This window comes from Hippichthys cyanospilos, chromosome 20, assembly GCF_059441005.1.
Source record: "Hippichthys cyanospilos isolate Australia breed blue-spotted pipefish chromosome 20, RoL_Hcya_1.0, whole genome shotgun sequence".
In the NCBI taxonomy this organism is placed as follows: Eukaryota; Metazoa; Chordata; class Actinopteri; order Syngnathiformes; family Syngnathidae; genus Hippichthys; species Hippichthys cyanospilos.
The window spans coordinates 4,437,956-4,463,433 of record NC_142388.1 but is presented as its reverse complement, the minus strand read 5'-3'; the positions used below and the strand labels follow the sequence as shown (position 1 = coordinate 4,463,433).

Here is a 25,478-nt window from a genome sequence, read left to right as displayed (position 1 = left end):
ACACTATGGTCCATATTTGATGCAAGCGCCAAAGATACTGTATAGTGTTCATTTTTGGATTATAAAAAAAAAAAAAAAAATTAAAACATGCCATCAGTGTCTGATTTATTCAACTTTAGACCCTTTCAAATTTCATTTGTATTCGTCTACAAAAAAATAATCAACCTAAAGTGTCCTTTTTTAGATGATAGAAGAAATCTGTTATCAAAAAGAAATAATTATTAATTAATATTTTTACACAAAAAAAAAATCAATATAAAGTGTTGTCCTCAAAAAATATATATAAATAAATATTTGTCCACAGAGAAATACTAAACATAAAGCGTCCTTTTTTGGGGTTACAGAAGAAATCTGTTCACAAAAATAAATCATTATTTTAATGATTAATAAATAATTGTTTACATGAAATAATCAACATAAAGTGTCAGAACTGTTCTTAAAAAGTAATCATTTTAAATAAATATTTTTCCAGAGAAAAATATTCAACATAAAGTGTCCTCTGTTGGGATCATAGTAGATATGTGTTCACAAAAATAAATCATTAATATAATTATTAATAAATAATTGTTTACACAAAATAATCAACATAAAGTGTCAGACCTGTTCTTAAAAAGAAATAATTTTAAATAAATATTTTTCCACAGAAAAATATTCTACTTAAAGTGTCCTCTGTTGGTCTGTTAGTCGATATGTGTTCACAAAAATAAAATAATTAACTTGACAGGTAACGAGAGGTGGCACATGACAAGTTGGGTCCAACCCTTATAGTATGAGGAGAATCTGGCTTTTTACAATAACCACATTGAACATAAAATTTGTTTTATGAACATATATTTACCTGCAACACCTCATTAATTATTTTTCAAGGAAGTTTGTTTTATTTAAAATCTCGGGTTTCCCCTGAAGTTCCTTCAAGTACCCCCAGGGGTATTAGTACCCCCATTTGAGAACCACTAGCCTAGTATAATCACGCAGGCTCGGGGAGAACATGCAAACTCCACACAGGAAGGCAAAGTGGATCTGAACTGCGAGGCGGACATGTTAACCACTGCCCCACCGAGCCGCCCTATACAGTATATAGTATATGAATATATTTTCGTGTAGTAAGTATTGCAATAGCAGGAGTGAAAATGTTACTGGGCAGGTCAGTGGCAGAAGGACTTTTTAATATCTCCCATTTCCAACTGAGACCAGCCCCCAGAGCTTATATAACACAGGAAACAGATGTTGGCAACTTTCAACCATCTCTCCCTCTACCCGCCCTTGAATCCACTTTGTTCACTTTTTTTTTTTTTTTTTTTAACACATAATGACGTGATCCAGGCAAATTTAGCAGTGTTTGTTTTATAAACAAAAACAGTGATATAGTTGGTATTTTCTCACGCTTAAAAAATGGTTGACTTGCCTTACCTCTCATTGACACATTTCCCATATAAATATTTGTATTTTTTTTTTTAACCGAGAGGTTGTTTTGTAAAAGTCAGATGCCGTCTGCATTTGGAGTGGGGGGGTTATCATTTTGAGTTCCGGATTATTTGTTGTGTAATCCATGTTCTTCAGCTTCAAGCGCTTTGAAACAAAATGATTTTTCCATGACACATGAAACACAAATAAACAGCATAACGCATTCCAAAAAAGACGCCGTCAAAGAAATGAAGCAAAGAAAAACATTTTTGGAGGTCTTGTTCTACGTTAGCAGCCCTTGTTCAGGTCCTATTTTTAAAACCTGCCATCGCCTCGGCGTATCAAACGGGGAACATGGCATAAAAACTCCAAGATCGTCTCTCATCTCCAGAACAGGATTATTGATTATGAAATCTGATGCCTTTCTCTCAACTTCATGAATTCATTTTGGAGAAATTCCATTTCACCTCCTCTCGCCTCCAGATGATGCCTGTTGCCAAGGTGACCACAATAACCCAAGTGTCACACCCTTTCCGTGACTAGCGCCCTACGATTGGCCTATCGACCGACGGGGGGGGTCTGCAGATCGGGCGTTTTGATTGGCCGGCCGCCCGGCAGAGGCATACAGCGCTTCTGGAGCGAATATTGATTTAATGGGCCGCCAGACGGGCGGATAGTAGGCACTCACGCGCATATTTTTATATATACAAACGGCTGGCGGTCTGGAGGTGCGCTGGGAAATTTGGCCCAGCGGGAGGTCACCTCTGTGGGAGTGAGCGTATGTGTGTGTAATATCATGCTCTCCGGGAGAGGTGTTGCTGGCAGTAATGGAAGCACTCCCTGGAGCAGAGCATGCTGGGTAATATCACACACCCCAGGGAAGTCCCCGTACACACTCGGCAAAAGACGCATATGGCCTGTGTGCCGCCACCATGACATGCAGGCTAATAACGCCGAGATTTAGCGGCTAACCACGCTGAAATACTGTACGCAGTAAAAGCACTCAGATGATCTGGTTTTTTGAAGTCTAACAAGGTCGCGCTCCAACTGCTAGGACCGCGAAAGGATTACTTTCACGCTATGACGGGAAGTTTTTGTTTTCACCCAAAACATAAAAAATAGCCTTTTTAAAGATTTGAAGTCATATTTTTTGAAGTTTGCAATCAAAATAGTCATGCAGGGCTTTGCAGAACACAACTTAGCAATAAGTTGCTTCAAGTTCCAATCAATATGTTCTTAATTTGAAAAGAAAAATCTTCTATTTTGACCATTTTTGGGTTATTTTCTTTGGCGTCATTCATGCAGTATTTTAGGCAACAATCCTGGGTGTGTGATAATTAAGCGGTCGTGCCGTGTTGAATTTTGACATCTTTTTTTACCATCTGGGTGGAATTTCAGCTCCCTAGTGTCTTCTGTCAATGCTTTCCCTCTGATGTGAAATGTCTTTTATGTGATGATTGTGAATGATTGGATAAAATACCACTAAAGGGTTAAAAAGCATGAACACCCCCCCCCCCCCCCCCCCACACACACACACACACACACACACCCATTTGGGAACCACTCGTCTATGGAAATAATTTTCAAAATATGTTTGGCTAAAAAAAAAATAATAATACTTATCTTGACTAATGTCTCACTTTACCCCTTGTTACAAATTATGGAAATTCATTTTTTTTATATCATAAAAGAATCAATGGGAGAAAAATAACACGAGGCAGCTGACATTTCCAGCAGATGATGAAAACATGTCAAATTTAAAAATGCAACAATTTTGACATTTCTATTTGATTGCAGCTGGATGTGCGAGATTTTATGTACAAAAGTAACCATTGTCCAAATTTTGTACCGAATAAAACCATTATAATTACACTTTTTCAGATGCGTTTTTTCCCTGCGATTTTGACTCTTACACTATGTCAGCGAACAGACATTTTTCGGAACATTTCCAATACTTGGAATTGTTACTTGACTCATCAGTCCCTATATGTTATCTGATCATTTGACACATTTGATTGATGTTTTTAACAAATCATTCTTTTTTTGAAGATTTGCCAGGTACCGCATTCTATACTTTATTCCGTAAAGCAGGGAGTCAATCAAAAACATTTTTTTCTTAGCTCCTTTCTGGCCTGTTGCTACTTTTCAATCATGTTACAAAATGGCCCCGTTGTTTTTTTTTTTTTTTTTTCGGTGATCGCACTTCTATGTATGTTATTTCCTCAACACTAATTGATATGTGTCTTAATTAATCACACGCTGCTCCATACACTTAATACAAATAAGTGGCCCCCTTCAAGTAGATGCCTCCTTTTTTTTCCCCTCGAGGGAAAACTGTGTGATAATGGTAATTACTCCTGCATCTCTCGTTTTCTGCATTTACTCTAATCCCACACTGCAGTTAAAACTACCAACATGGCTGCATAGCATGAAAGAATAGATACAAATGCTCAGGCTTCAAAAGGGTTGAAAGTAGTAAGTTTTATTCAAACAACCACACTTTTGGAATATTTTTCCCCCCAATTACTTTTCACGCACATCTCTCGACACGTCTGACATTTTCCCCTTAATGGATTCCTTCTAGTATTTGTAAATAAATAAATAAAAGCGGAAGCCCGCTGCTATGACATCTCCCCAGCCCACAGCCTGTATCTATATCATATCACAGATCTCTACAAAGTGAGCTGAACATAAGGCAAGGCGCCTTTCATTTCAAATTTATTCGCGCTCTCCCCCTTCTTGCTGCCATCCTCGGTCTCTGCCGTATACAAACCTGAGATTTTGCCACGTTCGGATGACAAGGCAGATGAAAGCGCGGCGGGAGCGGAGAGAGTTTGAGACAGCCAAAGTATTTTCACGGCGACCTGTTTGAGATCCCTGCTCTCTATAATCTATAGGCTGGTTTCACCCAGATTGGGAGCGACAGATTCATTAGGACAGAGGCGGGGTGCTTTTGATCTAAAAATACACACTGTTGCGGCCTTTGAAGCGGGAAAAAAGTTCAAGAGTTTCCCCATGTTTTAATCAGAAAACAAGCAGATGCAGATAGGAAAATATTGAGGGAGGGAGGTGGTTACTTTACAGTTTGTTTGTGTGCTTGATGTACTCTGTACGGATAATTTTGTTGAGAAACCCAGCTATTTAACGCAAACAAAGTCAAATGCTGTCATATGAGGTGAGTCTGGACCCAGAAGCAGACAGGACAAACACGTAAAAAAGTACATACTTTATTTATACACAAAAATCCAATGTACATCAGATTCTAGACTCGGAAACTAGACTTTAAAATTAGACTCGGAAACTAGATCGGTTCATTGTATAAACTCCTGAATTACATTTTCAGCATCCATCCACCCTTCCATCAATCCACAAAGCACTTAAAAAAACACTTGTAACAAAGGGCTGTACATAATGAAAATTGGTTGGACAAAAAAAAAAAATAATAATACATACATTAGATTTTCTTTTTGCTTCATTGCACGACAGGCACTTCTTTACCTTAATATTTGAAAAAGAAAATCTGTAAATAAGTACATAGAGTTGTATGTCTGCAATCTGTAAAGACGTATCATGACGTCTGTGGCATTGAATGAGTTAAAATATATATGTTTTTAAAAACAAACTCCTGCAAGGCCTTCTCTGTGTTTTAGACCAAATTGTCACAGTCGCGCTGTTAAAAAAGACCAAAAAAGTCATCTAAGCGGAGGTTAAAAACAAAGGCACCTGTGAGTCGGCACCCAGTTTCAAAAGCTCTGCTAAACTTCTCTATTTGTACTTTACACCTATTTTTACCTTTCAGTGTTTGTTTTGCGTCCTGCCAAATCTTTTGCACTCTTAACAGCATTTATGCCATCTTATTTTTAGCTATAGATTTTAAGATTTCTGGACATTTTATGTGCTATTACTTTGTTTTCCAAGTTCCTCTTTCCATGTATTTTTAACAAACATGAGCAATGAATTAATCTGCATTACACTGTCAGATTTATACTTTTTTTTTTTTTTTTGGTGGGGGGGGGTCATAGGTTTAAAATACAGGCAAATGAACTATGAACAAATTTGAATGATAGTTCATTTATCTCCTTCAATTAGTGTTGTTAATTTGTAAACCTAATAACAACTTCGCTACATTGCACCAAACCAACTACCAAAAGTCATAAATCACATTACAACCAAAATGGACTAGGATCCAGTCCGGTCTTTCTTTTATGTACTGTACTCATCTGTTATGTCAATATGATGATTGAGTTCATAGCGGGACTTTCCAGATTGTTGGCTCAGGCCAGTGTGCTGTGTTTGATCTGTGCCCGGGTATTACTTGCTCTTATGTTTCTCTTGATCCTCTCTTTTTTTTTTTTTCAGAGCATAGGAAAAGGATCTCTCTGGTCAATAGACCCGGAGTATAGACACAACCTGATCCAAGCACTGAAGAAAACACCGTATCATCCCTACTCAACAGCCCTGGCCAACCCCTCCACATCCCCACCCACCTTGTCTCAGACATTTCACCACAGGTAAAGGCAACATCAGAGAAATTAGATATATAAATGCATGTATATAACTTTTTTTTTCGCTCGTTTTACTCATTTTTTTTGTCCCCTCTCGACGGCATTTTTCCCGCTTAACGGCATCAAAAACTGTCATGACCTTTTTGGGTTGGCCGTGTCTATGTTGTTTTGCCTCCCTCTTCAGGTGTTTTGGGGTAATTGTTCATATTTTCATGGCTGTTCGCGTCTGCTATTGGTCGGTGTCACGGTGTCACAAAGATGGAGTCACTAAGATGCCGACATGCTAACTACTTGATCTCGTGTGAGTGCTTACAATATCGTATTTATTGTGCATTCTAGCACTTAATGCTAACTTGAATTAGTTATTCATGGGTCCCAAGATTGCTAGCGATGTTAAAGGTAGAAGTAAGAAGATGATTAGTATGGAAACGGAGGTGGAGATAATCAAGGAATACAAAGAAGGCTAGGCTAGGCTAGGCTAGGCTACACTTGCTAGGGATTATGGCCGTAAGTAGCTCAAGTCAACGTCCCTCAAAGGTAAATAAAATTTCATTTTTCCTTTTTATATTTTATTTTTGATGTTATTTATTTACATACTTGTATAGTGTATATATAAGTGGCGCTTAATATACTGTTTCGTTACAAATATGTAATATATTTTGATGTTTTTACCTTGGGTTTTACACACATTAGCTTTACAATCCCAACCCCGGAACAGTTGTTTCTTGCAAGTTGGTAAGATACTCAATTAAGAAATCAATATAATTTCTAAAGTGTCTTTGGTTGCCAAACGAATGGAATAAAGCCGTTGATCTTCATTGCTAATCTTGAATATTAGCATCCACTTTTCTTCTTGTGGCACTCCCTCTCCTTAACTTCCCCAGGCATCGACTCGCAATCCCGCCCCATCTTTCCCTAAATCTGTTTGCACGCCGGTGTTTTCATGCAACAACACTCCCGCCCTTCTTTCCTATCTCCCACATCCTCAGGCACATCACAGGTAAAAGCAGTGCTTGCCTTTTTTCCACATTCGTGGATTCACCCCCCCAACCCCTCCCCCTCCCCACTATCTCTTTCCCTTTAGGCCTCAATCGTGTTTCCCTCCCTCTCCTTTCAGCAAGCTTTCTAACACTTTTTTCCCCCCCTGATCTCTTAATTCATCTTCTTGCTCTGTCCATTCCTCTTTTGCCTTTTCGACAGCACCTAACGCACTGTTCCGCTTCTTTTAACTCATTCAGTGCCAGAGACGTATTTTCACTTTTTTTTTTTAAGAGTCCGGACTTTGAATCCCAGATACTTAGGTATTAAATCGATGCTTATGTTAAGGACATTAATTTCCTGATATTGAAGTGATAAAATTATACTTAAGTATCTTGGACTCTTAAAAAAAAAGTGTGAAAATACGTCCCTGGCATAGAATGAGTTAATATCCAATGTACCCTTGTTATTCTCCTCAGGTCCAATTAGTTTGTGTAGTCAAGTATTTTTGATATTCACATATCCTACAGAAGATTGGAGTCAACTATCAAGTATTCATTAAAAAATAAAAAAAGTATATATTTTTTAAGTCCGAATACCACTTTTCTACGTAATAATGTTAATAATAAAAAATTGTTAAAAAGTGATCTGTTGGTATAGCAACTGTCAGCTGTCAGCATCATAGTGTTCAGCAATTTACATCTATCTGGCCAGCCTATATAGAGCGCTTTAGCATTGCTGATTAGGAGCTAATTTATGTTTGAAGCAACTATAATGGAGCCTGAGCCAGGGTGAACACTGGCAATTTGTTTTTCCAATTACAGTGGACCCCCGGGTTACACCGTCCCTGGCTTACGTTTTTTTCATGTTGCGATGTGGAAAATGAGTTTTTTCATCCCCTCTTTAAGGTGTTTTCCCCGCTTTGCGACAAAAACAACTGTCATGACCCTGGGGGTTGGCTGTATTTGTTTTGTTTTGTCTCCGTCTGCAGGCGTTTTTACGCAATTGCACTTATTTTCTGTTGCTCGTCAATGCCTCCATGCAACGCGTCACTACAATGCTGGTCCGCTATTGGTCGGCCTCACTCGTTTCAAAATGGCGGAACGGTAAAGCTTCGTTCTATCCGAGGTTCGAAACGCATTAGCTGTTTAACACAGGTTTGGATTGCGGTGAATTCGCCTTACGAGCCCAACCGCGGAACGGATTCATCTGGTAACACGGGGCCCCGCTGTATTTTTTTTTCTCCAGTCCTATCCGTCCGCTACGTTATCGTTCAATTAATTTCTCCTTTGTCTTCATTCACTTTTATCATAGTCCCTCATTTTATTCCGAGCACTTTCCTTTCCCTCCTCGACCTCTCCACCCCCCCCCCCCCCCCCCCTCCAGCCACTCCAACTTCTCAGTCCCAAGCTCCTCTTCACATCCCCGTGGATATGTCAATGAGAGGTACTATTAGTGGGCTTTTTCCCTTTTGTCCGTTTTCCCTCTTTCTCGCCCCCCTCGGAAAAAAAAAGTCCCGCCGCCGTGGCACCCCGCGCCGCCGCTGCCGAGCTGATCCGGGCAGGTTGGCTTGCAGAGCTAGCGGACTGTGTAAGACTGAATAATTGGTTGGGCATAAAATGTAAAAGTGTCATTTTGAACAATGAGGTATGGGGAAGTGGAACAAATTGGAGGCCAGATTGGGAACATGGGGGAGAGCTGAGGGGGCGCTAAGGAGATGTTGGAGTTGGGGGTTGGGGGCCGCAGTCATTTACATGGTGACCCACAGTGGGAGATGAGAGAGGAAAGTGAGGACGGTTCATTTTGAGGTTAGAGAGAAGCTGTTGGTCCCCTGTGATGAAGTACCTGCCAAGTACGCAGTGGGTGTGCTGGTGTGTTACTGTATCATTTTTGTATTACGGCGATACACCAAATTAAGTCGGTTTTTACATGACAACAAGCTTGTACCTTCGGCTAGAGCCGAGTAATCTAGCTCGGGGAGTGACAGTTGTGTTCCGCAACTCTTGTTTTTAATGTGATGTACTCATGCTGGCAAGTTTTTTTTTTTTTTTTTTGAATACCCGTGGGGGTATGTGAGGGTACTTTAGGTGGTACGTAAGATTTCAGAGTTTCTGCGGGTATCGGCAAATGTATGCACCTCGTCGTCTCTTAGGCGTATATTTACATATCTTTCAGTCTCAGACGTTCAATCCCAGGTACTTTATTCATGCGTTTGTTATTTATTTTATTTGTACAAAACTATCTAGAGTCCTACCTTGACCCTAATAATTAAATTTAAAAAATGTAAATTTGCATTGGGATTGAATGAGCCAATGCTCTCCAGAGAATAGTTTATTTTTCTTTTCAAATTAAAAGAAAATTAGTTGGAACTTGTATGTATCACTAAATTGTGTTATATAGTGACTGCTTTGCAAAACCTTACATGCTTTCATTTTTTATCATTTTTATTCATCTCAAAATGCTTGCGCAGGTACTTGTCTGAAAACTGTTTCATTGACAAAAAGCTCGTTGGTTTTAGACATTTTACAAATGTCGGCATGACCTTTGGAAGACAAAATTTTAGGGTCAATATTTTAGTCAATTTTGTGACATGTGACTGACCAAACCTGCTAACGAATCATTAATATAAAATAATAATGTTAGAGCATTTTTTTCTTCTGTAAATTAAGAAAAAAAGTCCTGCTTTTTTTTTTTATATATATTGATTAAAATAAAATAATAATGTTAGAGCATTTTTTTCTCCTGTAAATTAAAAAAAAAGTCCTGCTTTTTTTTTAAATGCGATTCATTGATTAATCAACGAAATATTCAAAATTTTAATAGATTTTTTTTACACAATTGCTGTTTGTAGCCCTAATTTACTTCAATGCTAAAATACAAATACTTTTTGAGGTTTAAATTTCTACAATTTCCATGAATAAAACTGCAACAAATTGTTTCCGATGATAATTTTTTATTATACTATTAAGAAACACAAAATGCTTACTTAATTGATGTAAGCATCATTTATTTAGTTCTAATTGTGTAACTCTTTATGATATATTTGATCTTAATTCAATTCATACTTGCTCCATTTTTTTTTTAATCCTCAAAATGATCACTGAAAATATATATATGCAAAGCAGACATTTGTCACCGTCGATATTCCGTGGTTGTTGTTTTCTTTGTCAACGTTACATGCTGGCAGAGTGCAGCAGTGATTAGTTGCCTCCAAGCAGCAGCATCAAAAACCTAAGAGCTAAACAAAACTTTTCATGCAAACACTGACCCACTTTACATTAGCCCTTTGCTAACTTCCTTTGCTGCTCATTATGACTTTCTGGCTCGGGGAAAAAAAAAGCAGCTCATTTTGACCAGAATGCTTTTCAAAACAAAAAAAAAAAAAAAAAAAAGCTTTACTCAAACGTGTAGACATTTTTGGTGATGCCTTTAAAATAAATGAATATTTTCAGCAAGTTGAGTAGGTCAAAAGCTAAATCCACAATGTTTTGCTAAAGTGGCTGTATGCTGGATGAGTGGTATACAACCGAGGTCCCCAACCAGCGGTCCGCGGCCCGGTATCGGACCGTGGATCAATCGGTACCGGGCCACATAGATCGTACCAAACAATTATGTTTTGGAATTGATTTAGTTTCTCATTGAACAATTCATTCATTTGTGCTGTTTGGCTCGATTTTTGTTGTTTGGCGCCGCCTCTGGCCGCTGTCAATATTACATTTTGTAGTGAGGAAGGCTGGTGTGGCTCCCCCACGGACCGATGATAAAAAAAAGTCGGGGACCCTTCGTATACAAGACATTTTTATAATAGGTGCCAGCCATTTTCTGATTCTCCTTTACCTCAACGCAAAAAAATAAATACATAAACAAATAAATAAATACCTCGGCTTGAATGCCTAAATTCAGGAAAGATATGTAAAAATACGTTTTTGGGATTGGATGAGATAGTTGAAAGCTATGCACGAGCTCTGAATGTTAATTAAAAGTTATTTCAATGAAAAGTTATTACATGCAAAAATATATGTTTTAAATATTTTTCACCGGATTTCTTTTTTTTAGAAAAATCAAACATTTAAATACATTTTTGTTGGGTTCATTACTTCAATTTAAATTTATTAAATATATATATATATATATATATATATATATATATATATATATATATATATATATATATATACCTACATCCATCCCTGTTCTGTCAAAGATTCCCCAAGACAGCAAAAATTAGTTCATGAGACATTAGTCATAATATTGAGCATTAAATAGTCCACATTCCATTTGATTAAAAAAAAAGAAAATGTATCCATAAAACAGTTTTATCGCAGGTTCATGATACTCTTTATAATGCTTCCCGGGCTTTTAATACCTTTAGTCACTTCACTCAGTCTGAATAGCATAAAGGGAATATCATCTGTTTTATCATTATAGCCACCAAGTGAATTCAAGGAGAAAACAAGGTTCACTGGAAAAGGCAATTAATATTAATCATAGCAATCAGAACACATCGTTTAGTGGCATGAAACAATAAACTACCTGGAGTTAATTTTGTATCCTTAGATAGCAAAGTCCGCCAGTGTTTTTTTTTTCATCCTCAAGATGTCTCAGTTAACACAATTATCATCAGTTAATGGCAATTTTTATACTCTGTTGTTGTTATTATGCTGTTGTCTTCAGGTTATTTAGTTTTTATTTATTTATTGTCATCCAAGTGCCCCCTAACCAATGCAAAGAATATTTGGATGAAAAAAAACAAGTGCTGTGATATTCAGGTGTGATTAGAGTTTCGCTTAGCATATTTGGCACGACCACAGCAAGAATGCTGTGGAAGACAATTACCCAAAAATGAACCAAATATTGTGCACGGTTTAATAAAGCAAAGGCATACAATGTGGGTTTGAAAAAACACAATCTAGCAAAAAAAATTCCAATTCATTTGCTTTTAATTTGAAAACCGAACCGTTCCTGCCTCGGCATCAAAACGCAGTAAAATAGATACGCTGCTATCTGCATGAACCTTGTTAAAAGTGTCTTCACATAGCCCAGTGCTTCTCAATTATATATTCATTATTATTATGATATTGTTGTAATTAGTAATGGTAAGATTTAGAACATTTTTCATTACGGAAATAAGCCTTTTACCAGCGAGAGTAAAAAAATAAAATGACAAGTATTTGCTCATGAAACGGTTAAAGTAGGTTTATATTTAAAACATACTGATGGTTGTTAAGATATTTATATTATTTATATTCATTTAATTTGTTCCTTTTTAATGAAAAACAGGCTAAATCTTACACATTGCCCCTTTTGAAGTTATAAAAACATATACCATGATTTTATTGGTCCGTCCACTAAAAACAAATATTTTCCATGGGGTCATCCGTGCCCCCCCCCCCCCCCCCCAGTATTTGAAAAACACTGACATAGCCTCAGGTTTAACTCATTCACTTCCATTCACGGCATTTGGGTGTCAAAGGTCAATTTTTTTACTAGCCCGGCAATGCATAAGTTGCCCATTAACTGCCAATAAATAATAATAAGTGTGAGTAAAAAAATAAAATTCTAAGTATTTGCTCGATTAAAATAGGTTTATTTCATCCACGTGGATCTCGGTGAGTCTCCTCAATCCGCCACAGTATCTCGCTCTCAAGCGCCCTCGTTCTCAAGACTATTATGTTATGAAGTGTAATGATGGTGAATGGTTTTGCTGCGGCTCCATTGTGTTAAGGTCAAGGACCGTCTCAAGCAGTTCAACGCAACTCGGGGCAGAAGGGAAGAATGAAGTAAAAACGTTTGACTTGAGATGAGAGGACGACGACGTTTGTCGGCTAATGTCGCTCACTCACCCCTCCGCTCTCACGGGCCGTAATAACCCCCCCCGCGCCGCCGTTTTGCGCCTCTTCCCGAGGAACGTTTGTGGTTAAGTCCGCCAATTTCTTTGTGCATGAATGTATTCATGAATAAATGGGTGTGTTTGCGCGCCTGCAAAAAGGAGGGTGAGCAGGAGTATGGCGGGTAGGAGGTCAGCTCCGTGGTGCATTCCTTCACACCCCATCAGCATCTGGATGAGAGGAAGAGGAGGAGGAGTGGAGGATGGATGTCTCAAGGGGGATGTAGAGGAGCTTGCTCTCGTTCCGTCTCCTTTCTTTCTCTCCCAGCCTCCTTCCTCCCTTCCCTCGGAGGAAACAAACGAGGGGGGGTGAGCGTCTACCACAAGTTTAGCCCACTATATTAAATGCACAGCGCGTCGCCCCGGCAACGGGAACGCCACCATGGCAACACATGTAAGGCAGGTGCCGTCGCGCCGCAAGGCCATTTGTTGAGACGGTGCGGGGATGGAAAGAGAGATGCGAAGAAAGAAAGAAAAAAGAAAGAAAGAGGAGGGGTGAGATTCACAGGGGGGGCGGGTGCTAGGGAAAACAGACAGGCTGTTAGCGCAGGAAAAATATGTTATCGCCGTGGCAACGCAATGTGGCAACTCTCCATGGCAACAGCAGGTGGCTCAGGGCTGAAATGTGCAGCTTTTGCGTTTTGCGCGAGTGTGCGCTCGTGCCAGCCCCCGGTCCATCTTTCCCCTGCATCTGGCGAGGTGAGAGCCACATCACAAGTGCAGACGTCCAAATCCTCTCATTCAGCAGCTTAGCGCAACATAAAACAGGCCTCGCGTTACAAAGGAGACTCTCCCGATGAGTGGAAACCAGTAGGCTGCTTTTTCTCGCTTCCTAACGTCTCCAGGTGTTCTTTGTCTAGCCCGCCTGCCTTTGTTTGTTTATTTTCTTGTTTGTTTGCGTGCGCAAAAAGAGCCGCGAATGAGTGCAGCGTAGGAAAGAAAAAGGCGTCCGGACTTGACTGCTAATGTTGCGTGAAAGGATCTAGATCGCGATATTTTTATCGTTCCCGCGGTTAAATACAGTGGACCCCCTCCGTAGGAAATGGATCCGTTCCGGGGTCGGGATCGCGAGGCGAAATTGGTGTATGCCGGGCATGTAGGTAATTAGCTAATGCGGATAAAAGCCCTGGTAAAAACATCAAAATTGTAGATACGTATTAAAAATTAATACAGGATTTATGCAGGTTACAGCAAAGGTGAGCCCCTAGTCAGCCTTTTTTCCCTGGTTACTTGAATTAGGTTTACCGGATGAGGATTACATGAAAAACAGGCTGGTTAGGGACTCTCGAGGACCGGACTTGGGCACCCCTGGGTTATAGGTTAGTCTGAAACTGAAAAAAATATTACTCAAAGTGCATCAAAGTGTCTGAAATAAAGATATGTCAGTCTGTATTCAAACTAGAAACAATTTTGACCAAGTGAACCATTTGATGCTGTATTAAAAAAGAGATATTATTGTAAATTGACACCAATATCTTTAATATTTTAACCTGAGTTTCTGGCCCCTGCACGTTGAACTTGATTGCACCACAGTACCACCTAGTGCCTTAGCTATGCAACTACACTACACAAAAGCAAAGGATTGTCTTAAAGGGACTGTGTGTACGATTTACATCGTTTTTCATTAAAAAGGAATACATTAAATGACTGTAAATTTAAAAATAACTTGCAAATAAATGTGTTAACAGCCAACAGTATGTTTTGAATAGAATCAAAGGTCTAGTTATCATTAAATTATGTTACATGGTGGCAGCCATATTTGTTATAGTTACGGACAATGGTAAATGCAGCACCTGCAGCACCTCCTGCTGTCCGTAATGAAAAACAGTCTAAATCTTACACACTGTCCCTTTAAAGTGACAACATGTAAGATTTCAACCATTTTGCATTAAACGTCAATAAATTAAATGATTATAAATTTCAAAAAGTTGCAAATGACGACAACGCTATGTTTTGAATATAATCGCAGGTTTAGTTATCATTAAATTATTTTATATGGGGGGTGGCACTCCTCCGGAGGTTCCCATGTCTGTTATAACCGGAGGAGGAGTGTGTATTGCTGTGTTTACCGTAATGCCCCTAAAACTCTCACGGGCACATGTGAAAAATTACACATACTCTTTTTAAAAGAAAATGACATAATGGCATATATATATATATATATATATATATATATATATATATATATATATATATATATATATATATATATATATATATATATATATATATCCCCAAAAATATATATTTTTATATATATATATATATATATATATATATATAGGGCCTAATTTAAAATGAACTGCCATTGTTTTTTTTGTTTTTTTGGAGGGGGTGGGGGGTGTGCATCTCAAGTACCAGTGTTATCAGAGTTGTACTCACACTATGTATGTGTGTTGGAGTTGTCTCCATCTATGTGAGAAATACCATCATTACCTCCCTCATTAGCGGTGCAATGATCACCTAAACAGAGTCCCCGGCTTTGTGCACTCGTTTCCTGTGTATGTGTGCGTGGATGTGTAGTGTCAGCTCGGAGCGAGACGCGCGCGTTTAAATGTGTCACTCTGCAGGCATATTTATCTTAAACACGCCTTTGTGACATAAGCATGTGTTAACTGCGAATGCGTTGATGACTTTTTTTTTTTTTTCGTTGGATGTGTGCGGACCCGTGGCAGGCGGTGGGGGGTTGTCATGAGAAATTACTCCCATGGACTTATGGCGGCGAGGCTGTAATTCTCCGAGGTAATCACAGGGAATAATGGCAACAGTGGGACACCCGGGAATCTAATCACTATAATCAGAAGTGCGGGCTTATGGGTTCAAATTCCTGCCTTGTTATTTTGCTCACAATGAAGCCTGTTAGGCTGGTTGACGTGATCAAATGGTTGACCACTTTTCTTTCTCTACCCCCCCCCACGTTTTACGCAGTCCTCCACTATGGTCGGGGAGTCCCCTCTTCAGGAAGAATGGCGGCGTCCTCCTACAAGGTATGATCTCCCGTCTTTTTTTGTCACCCTCCTCTTTTTTTTTTTTATGCCTTCGCTCCATTCCCCCCCGAAGGTGCCGAACGCGCAATCATCTCAATTCCAAAGCCGTCTTTTTAAAAGCGCGCCTTGAGAATACCGAGTGCCGAGTTCTGACACTTGGCTGAATGCCAGCGAAGGAATGCTTTCCTACAGCGGCGTATTTGAAAGTTGAAAAATAAAAAAAACTAACCAGCAGGGACATATCAATTGAGAGGGAAGGTTGGGGAGCAAATCCCCTTGTCTCTTTTTCCTCATTCAACACACAACAGGCATTCTTCCTGTCCCGGGCTTTTGTTGTTACACGCCCCCTTTTCCCCGTATTTCCCATTATTCCCCTTTTCCCGTCTTCGCGTCCCCCCCCCTCCCCTCCCTGGTGGCTGCTAGGCAGTTTAAATGGACATTCAATCCCAATCAGGGAGCACTCCAGGAGCTGGCCGGGCCGCCGAGTCCTAAATGGAGAGGGAAATGGATACATTAGGCGTCTGCGGCGTGCCCTCCATCGCCGCCGATAATGGAGTAGTAATGGTCAAGGAGCCGAGGTCGGACGGTGTCTGAAAACCCGGACTCCCTCCGGACGCGTAGTCTGAGAGTGATGTCTCTTAGCGGCCTGAACTCACGCGGGGAGGATGTGGACAGGCAGGGGCGACAATTGACATTTAACACGTTTAACCTTGTAATCAATGAAGTATTCTGATCATTCGTTATGACTTCAATCCCCCCGTGGCCGTCATTAGTCACATTCCGACTATAGACCGTGGTTAATAATCGCGTTTTATTGAAATGGTGGTAATAGGTAAGGATTTAAGACTGACAGGTGTCAGCTTTGATTATCGATGTGAAGAAAAAGACGACGAATTCAAGAATTCGTCATTTCCGCTGTAGAAACAATCGGGGGGGAAAAATTAACTCAAATCTGGTCAAAAATTAATAACCCTTAAAACAACTCCGAAAGAGCCAATTAGATTTATATCTCCTTTGAAAGATGTCCGAGGAAGCGGCGATTACAGAAAACAAACATCATCAAGATTAGAGTTAATAAATCCAGAAGCGCAGGAAAAAAAATGGAATAAAATAACATAATAAAAGTAACAATAATAATCTATTCATTGCAGGAGCAACTGATGACTGAAATTAAGGTTTATTTTTGACCCAACAGTAGCAATGTGGGAAATCGGCAGAAAAAAATAAAAATACTTTTTTTTGTGTAAATCAAATTAATAAACACCACTAATATATCCTGTGAATAAAAAAATGACCACAATAATGTATTCTGGTTTTAAATCCATTTGAACATAATTTATAGTTGAAGAACAAACTAACCTATTTTTAGCTTATACATAACGTGCATTAAGGCTACAATTAAGTAGTTATTAAATATTGTCAACATGTTTCATAAACCCACGATCCAGCAATCTTTTGTAAAACTTCACTTTCACGATTGAGTGAATTTTCAAATCAAATATTTAAAATGAGAAATTAATTCGTATTTCATACGTATATACGTAATACGTAATATAGTAGTATATACGTAATACGTATTTCAGCATCAAATCTAAGGTAATGCTTTAATGCTATCACGGGAACAGTGGAGTTTTCCTTTCAAATTGAGAGCAAATTAATTGGAACATGAGGCAATTTATGACTGAAAGGATTGCCCAGCCCTAGCCAGCGCGTTTTACACTGTTGTAACATATACAAAATCAACAATCCCAAAGATGATCCAAAATTGTGTTGCTTTGTGGGTTATTCCTTTGAATCAAGTGAAAAAAAAATCTTAAAAAAAAATTTGTCAAAAAAAAAACTAATTCCCACTCCATTGGACACAAATTAATAAACTGTATTTCTAGATTATATACAGTAGGGTTCAATAGCAGTAAACGATGATACATTCACTGCCAGCCCATAAAAAATGAATCCGCGACGTCTATAGCTGTCAATGGTATCGAACGCTTTAATTGCAATTTTTTCGAGTAAAACCCAGGACTAATCTCCAAATGAAATGACTCCTGTCCTAGCGCACGAGAGAGGCATGCTGACTGGACAGATTTCTTCGTGAGGCAATTCTGTTGATTAGCATTTCAGCTTAATATGAGCCGTGTATGTGGGCGTGTTGGCTAGCTCGCAGCGATTGAGCGATACGCTGGCTTTGTCTTGCCCTCATGTAAGTAGCAGCACGTGTCAGTCATCCCGCCGCTTAGACACTCTGCCGGATTGTCAAACACACGAGCCGGTTAGCGCGCTTTAACCGCCGGCGTTTCGAGCCCGCCGGCATCCTACCCATGGTGCACTTTGATTTTGTGTTTTTGGGTCATTTCCTTCCGAGCGTTTTCGCCAAAAGTCGGACTTCTCCCGGTAGCGTGATAACAAAAGCGGTCGTGCCGTTTTGAGCTTTGACGCGGTGTCGCCCTCTGGGTGAAATTTCAGCTCCCCGCTGGCTTTTTTCAATGCGTTCCCTCTGAGGTGCCTCTATTATTTATCGAGTGGCCAAACGAGCGGCCGGAAAGAGGGAGAGGGGCGGCTTTTAAACAGTTTTGTTGTCAAGGTCTGTCGGGAGTGACCTTTGAACCCGTTTGACCGCGCGAGTGAGCGCGGCGAGCGTGTGCGGCACGCGCGTTTGTGTGTACTTTTGCCTGTCTGCCGCGCTCCTCTGTCGGCTGCGTGGAGACGGCTGCCTGCGGGGCCATGTGGAACTCATTTAACAGGAGGCTGGAGGAGCCAAGTCTGCGTGTGTGCACGGCACATGAAAGCCAAGGGAGGGGGCGCCTGGATTTCAGGGCTTCGCTTTCCCTGGAAAACAGGCAGGCGGACAGGGAGATGAGTGATAGGCAAAGGATGCGTGATGCAGACGGAAAGGCACGGGGGCTGACCTGAACAGGAAGCCGCTAGGCCCTTTTCTATTCATGAAAAAAAAACTCAATCCATTCACTGTCTATATATATATATATATATATATATATATATATATATATATATATATATATATATATATATGTAATAGCATTTGGCCTACATTATGAAATTATGAATTATGTAATTATGAAATTACATTAGTAAAAGTTTATTTATTAGTAATTAGTAAATGTCGTGTTATTATTTTGTCCAGTTTATGCACATGCACAGGTTAATACCCATGGCATAATGGGGAAAAAAAATGTGCATTTTTCGCATTTAGCTTACAAATATGTTTTTGCAAGTACATTTGAAAGTATATATATATATATATATATATATATATATATATATATATATATATATATATATATATATATATATATATATGTACAGTAAAATTCCTCTACACCGAAACCTGCACATGCAAAAAAAAATCCCGCAGTGTGAAAAAAAAAAACCACACATCTCCCTCTTTCTTACTTCCTCATACAAGGAAAAATATTAAATGATTTTTTTTTTCTGCATTTGCATCACACTGAAATTCACTATAGTCAAAACAAGCTTGCAGGAAAAGTCTAGCTTGGTTTAAAACTTGACACGCCGGCATGCGATTTCCAGCACTTATAGGGACAGTGTGTAAGATTTTGACAATTTTTCATTAAAAAGGAATAAATGAAATGATTCTAAATTTCAAAAACAAATACATGTGTTCTTAATGACCAACAGTATGTTTTAAATATAATAGTAGGTCTAGTTATCATTAAATGAGATTACATGGGATGTCTAAATCTTACACTTTGCCCCTTTAAATAAAAATTTTAAAAAACTTCCATATACCATCCGCGTTAACGTCCAATGTCATAACCCGCGACTTTTCTGTGACAAAAATGTTTTTTGCTCAATTTTTGCTGCTGCAGCTCATATAACAGTGTATCTTATAGTCCAAAATTATGGTAAGTGGCCATGCCACGTTAAACTTTGAAACATCGTCACCATCTGGGTGAAATTTCAGCTCCCTAGCGTCTTCTTTCAACACTCTCCCTTAAAGTGAAATCCTTTGATGTAAAGATGACAAATCTTCTTCCTCTCTTTTTTTTTTTTACTTAAAAATGGTTTGCGGCCCAAAGTCAGACAAAGAGATTTCTGATTATTTGCCCTTCTCAATAAGTCATGCATCACCCTTTGCGTGAAAAATGCTGCGCGTTAGTTTGCCCCAATGTCTCCTTAGCATACATCCCGCGCTTATTTGCTGCAGAGCCGGCAAACATGCTCAGTTGGAGATATGAGTCATCACTATACATAGAAAGACAGATCGATGAAGAGGAACGGGGAGACAAAGCAAGGAGCCGCGGATAGCGTTACGCGGGACGGAAAAATCTTCCGCGCAACTTTGGACTCGAGCTCCGCGCGTGTGTGTCAAGGACAAACAGCGGCGGTCAGGAGAGCGCCGCTGAGCTCGGAGAGTCCAGGTCAAACAGAGCTCGGTATTTCCTACCCGGCCCCTTTTTTTTTTTTCCTTTCCCTTTCGTCGGCGTTCTCCTTCTCTTGTGTCACTTTCTCTGCTGATGCATGATCTACCGCTCTGTGGCATGTGGAACGGGAGCCGTTGCCATGGCGACCTAAAGCCCGGCCGGAGCTCGAGGCGGGGAGGCGAGAGGAACCGTCGGGGGTGGGTGGGGGGGGGGGGGGGGGGGGGGGGGGCTCATGTCAACCCGTGCGCTGACCGCATACACGAGCGTGCGGCCAGTGATCAAGATTAAAAAAAGAGACTGTGCAGGGACTTACTTATAAGGTTATGGAGAGCGGAGCGGCAGATATCGGGGGCAGAGCCGCGCTAACTAGATTACCGCCAGCGAAGAAGCAAAGCGAACGGCTAACAGTGACATACTTCAAAAATATACGACGTTTATGTCATCTCCGCAACATGATTCCCACCCAAATAAATGTCGCCGGGACGTTTTGTTGGTGGGCACTTTGGGATGCTGAGTGAGGTTTAATGAGCTCGGGGTTCCCGGACTGAATGAAATTTCGCCCTGTAAAAGTGATCGTGAGCGGTGTGAGACTGAAAAAGAGGAGGGGAAGAAATAGAGCGCCTCAAAATCAAATTGGGAATGGCTGTGATGCGGCTTTAGGAGGGCAAAGGGAATTTAGTATGCAAAGCGTTTTGGGTAAAAAAAAAAAAAATTAATACATGCCATCAGTGTCTGATTTATTAAAGTGTATAACCATTCAAACTTGATTTGTATTTGTCCACAAAATAATAGTCAACCTAAAGTTTCCTCTTTTGGATCACAGACGAGAGCTGTTATCAAAAAAAAAAAAAACTATTATGAATAAATATTTGTCCTCAAACGATAATCAACAAAAAGCGTCGGCCCTGCTAAAGAAATATTTATAAATAAATATTCATCCACAGAAAAATGTTAATTTTGGGATTACAGTAGGTATGTTTAAAATTAATCGACCGATTAATCGGTATTTAATATTTTTTCTATAAAAAAAAATCCATATTAGACTTGCCCTTGTATATTTTTTACAAAATAATTAAGATATCTCATTTTTCGGTCAATAAGGCACCGTGTTGCTAGCACAATACTGCTGCATCATTTCCAAAAAAAAAAAAAAAAGAAGAAGAAAAAATACAGTTAATATATCACAAAGTGTACACTGGGAGTTCCACAAGCAACAAAGCAACAAACAAACCCATGAAAACATGCAGTAACCCCCCCGGTGGAGGTAACAAAGCTGTATTGATGTGGGGGCTTAGTGTTTGTAGCGCCTTTCAACAAGCTTGGGCAGCAGACAGCGCAAACAGCAGGTACGTTTTCAAATGTGAACTGAGTGAGAAGGAGATGACAGCTGTGGAAGGAAAGCGTCGCGGTGAGCCACCAGCTTTGAGTCATGGAAAATTCGGATTTACAAATACAAGCGCGCGCAGTATTTCACATATGGTAGAAATCCTCGATGGGTTTCGGGTTTGGGGATTTGGCCGAGGCTCTGAACGATAGGTAGGTAGGAAATTGGCAGCATTGTCTCAACATGCTATTTACAACCATTAATCTTATTGCTGTTAAATCAGTTCCTAATAAAGAAGGGTGATTGTACAGTAGTTTTATGGGTTTTTTTTTTCAAAATACAAACATGATAAGCTAGTGAAAGAAGAGTTTAGAACAACTTACTTGTTGTCATTAACCAATTTCTAGGATTGAAACACACACATATATATATATATATATATATATATATATATATATATATATATATAATATATATTTTTTTTTTTTTTTTTTAAATTGGCAAAAAAAATTGAATAAATTCGGGTTGAAATGACCAAAAATGACTTTTTTGACAGCTACTTGATCCAAATTTGCTCAAAAGTGAATAATGTGCTTGGTTCTAAGTATGCTTAAGTTTTTCATTGGTTTGTACTCAGCAAGGAAGTTAGCTGTGTTGCCCTGTGTGCCAAGTTTTTGTTTTTATTATTTACTCTATTTATTTATTTAAGTTTATTATTATTATTATTAATATTTTTATTATTATGGTTATTATTAGTAGTAGTAATTATATATTGACCAAAATAATCGTGATTGTTATTTTGGCCATAATCGTGCAGCCCTAATCTCACTAATGTTTCTCGAAACAGTTTCAATTTAAATAGAATAGTTCGCTATTTAAGTGAAATTTATCATCGTCAAACCGTATTTTATAATGTTCTGTTTTCATTGCTTTGGAAATGAAAAATTATTTTTTATTCTTACTCGATTATCCAATTATCCAATTGATTATTTTTTTTTTTTTTTTTTTTTTTCTAATAATAACCGAAATATTACACAGCTGAACGTGGCAGCGATTGTCAGCCCAGTTGAAAGGAATTTTGGACGTGCGTAGCCGTCGATGGCAGTGAATGAGGTCAAATTCCGAGCGCCGTTGGTGTAGCTCCATCTGCAGAATCTGGGCGGTCCCACCTCCACTTGCCCCCAATGCAAGTAGACAGTAACTCCAAAATGACGATAGTCTGTTTTTTATTTTTCTCCAGTTCTCGTTTGTCGCACATGACACCACTCCACAAAGTGTCAAAGAGCCACCCGCTATTTTGACGCCACCTTCAGGTGACGACCTTGAAACGGTAAAGCGTAAGTCCACGCGGCGCGCTTTCTTTTCTACACTGCTACGCCGCGTTAAGTGGGCGAGAGCTATAAATCTTGCGTGGAACACATCGCGTTGGATCAGCGGCGTCGGTGAAGCGGGATCTTGAGCTTTCGACACAGATTTTCAAAAGGTTTGGGAGTCCGAGCTTTTGTGGGTCACTCGAGGACAGTCGGGGATTTGTTCCAAAGCCGTTCCATCATCCCGGCCGTACGGCGGTCCGCTGTGCCGCCAGCTCAACGTTTGTCCCGTTTGCAGGAAGTTTCCACTTTCGCAACCTTTCTATATTTGGCGCCCGTGATGCTTCCAATGTAATCGTTTGTTGACAAGTGAGCTCTTCGCGCACCCTTTGATCAGATCGGGCGTTTCGGGTAGAGGTCGTTGTATGCTTTTAGCGGTTATTTGATCAAAGAATGACTTAGCAAAATTACTATTTGCAGGCGGGAGTCATTTCGTTTGAGCGGGAGATTTGTTTCCTCCTTTTTAATCAAAAGTGAACTTGTTTTATTGAACTGTTTATTGTTTTTGGAGGGCATTCTGCGCATGTGCAGAAGCTGTGGCGTTATTGGAAAAAAACTGTAAAAAAACAAACATAATGGTATAAATATATATTTTTTTATTCACTTCTATATGCATGTCAGGAACGCATGGCATTATGGGAAATGTATTTACAAACACTTGTGTGTACTTGCAAGTAAATGCAAATGTACTTTGTGGCTAAATTCTCCCATTTTGCTACAGTGTTGACTTGTGCAGGGCATGCTATGGGGAAAAAAAATTTTGAAACCCTCAAAGATATTCTATAGTCTTAACTTTTTGATCATATTTGTATAATGTAGACCAAACTATAAAAAAAAAAAATAGTAAAAGTTTTTTTCAAATTGTGCATGCGTCAATATTTCATGGCATGATAGGAAAAAATATGTGCAGAAACGTTTGAACGTAATTAAAAAATATTTTTGAATATGTTCAAATGGTCTTATAGGCTAAATGCTAAAAATAGTGAGGGGTTTTCCTATAAAACCCTCATAGTATTGTGGAGGAAAAACGCTAGATTGACATCAAAATAAAACCATAAGTATTTCGAAACATTGTATATTAATTTAATTCAAAAAATAATTGGTAATGTTAAAACTAAAAAAAAATTAAAAAATGCTTTTTTTCTTTACAGCACGTGCACAATCCAGGACCACGTGGCATAATAGGAAGTAAATCTGTTTGTTGCATTGATCTTACAAGTATGCCTGAACATATTTACCAGTACAAAAACGTTTTTGTGAGCTAAATGCTAAAAATTCACAATTTTTTCCCCATATATATATATATATATATATATATATATATATATATATATATATATATATATATATATATATATACTGTATAAATAAAGGCTGTGTGGCAAAATCGACTGGTATTTGCAACTGTTCATTAGTCTCTTCACCTTGACTAAAGACTTCATTTCCAGCTGAAGAAAAACAAGCCTTAAGCATGATGCTGTCACCGCCATGATTCATTGTGGCTATGCTGTTCTTTTGCTGATGCTCATGGTTGTTTTTGCGCCATTTTTTTTTTCAAACAAAGAAATAACACTCAGACCCAGTTGAGTTAGAAAAAAAAATCTGTTGTCAAATGCGTTAAATGATCAGTTTTACAACAGAAGCATGTTTTTATTACAATTCCCTTTTTACACCCGGAAAAAAATAGACGTATGGAAAAGAAGTGGTCACTGACTGAATTAAAAACTTCTCATCTTGACTTGATGCACGCGATACAGGCTAGATTAAGCCGAGCCGAGCGCTCGTTGGTAATTGAATGATTCACAGTACCCTTAACTCATTTATGACGCTTTCCCGCTCAATTTAACCTTGCCGTGCTCATCAATAGCGCTCTGGCGGGGTCTCATTGAGCTGCGAGCTCTTATTGCTATCCGATCGGGTTTGTTAGAACCTGGTCAATTCATCGATAACTGGAAACATTATCAATATCAAATATATTACCAAAAAATTCAGGCTAAAAGTCACAACTTTTTTCTCATTATTTGAGCCCTGCAGTTTATAGTCCAGAGCAGCTTATATGCAGTGTATATACTGTATATATATATATATATATATATATATATACATATATATATATATATATATATATATATATATATATATATATATATGAATTCTGTGCAATGTGTTCAATAAAATAATGAATTAATCAAAGGTAGACCGTTGAAGTATTGATTTTGAGTTTGAAATGCGATTTTTCTCATGCAGGCATCTTCATTCTGTTGAAGATAGGATTTTGCTGTCAGCAGGCAGTTAAAAATGTTAAAAAAAATTCCATATACCATCCTTCTGCATAAATATCTGATGTTACGACCTGTCTATGACAAATATTCTTTTTTTTTTGCTGTGTCATATCAGCTTTTAGTCTGAAATATAAGGTCATCGTTTGTTTGCAACCCAAATGATGTCTTTTTTTTTTTTTTTTTTTTTTTTTACCAGTTCCTCGTGGTGTGATTCAAAACGGCGCCCGTGTCAGGAGCCAGGCACTCTTCCCTGTGATAAGACCTGTTCCTGTAAGCCCAGTAGGGAGCAGAACCTCTGCCATAAGGTGGGTCAACTATATATTTAATGCCAGTCAGGA

The 25,478-nt window shown here is 38.9% G+C and overlaps 1 protein-coding gene across 1 annotated transcript in view; it reads left to right on the top strand.

Annotated features, from left to right (window-relative positions):
* Positions 1–25,478, top strand: part of ches1 (checkpoint suppressor 1) — a 74,678-nt gene that overhangs the window by 42,804 nt on the left and 6,396 nt on the right. The window contains exons 3-5 of the mRNA XM_088404015.1: positions 5,764–5,915; positions 15,703–15,761; positions 25,337–25,445. Of these exons, the coding sequence (XP_088260141.1) occupies positions 5,764–5,915; positions 15,703–15,761; positions 25,337–25,445 (320 nt within the window). The remainder of the gene's footprint in view (positions 1–5,763; positions 5,916–15,702; positions 15,762–25,336; positions 25,446–25,478) is intronic.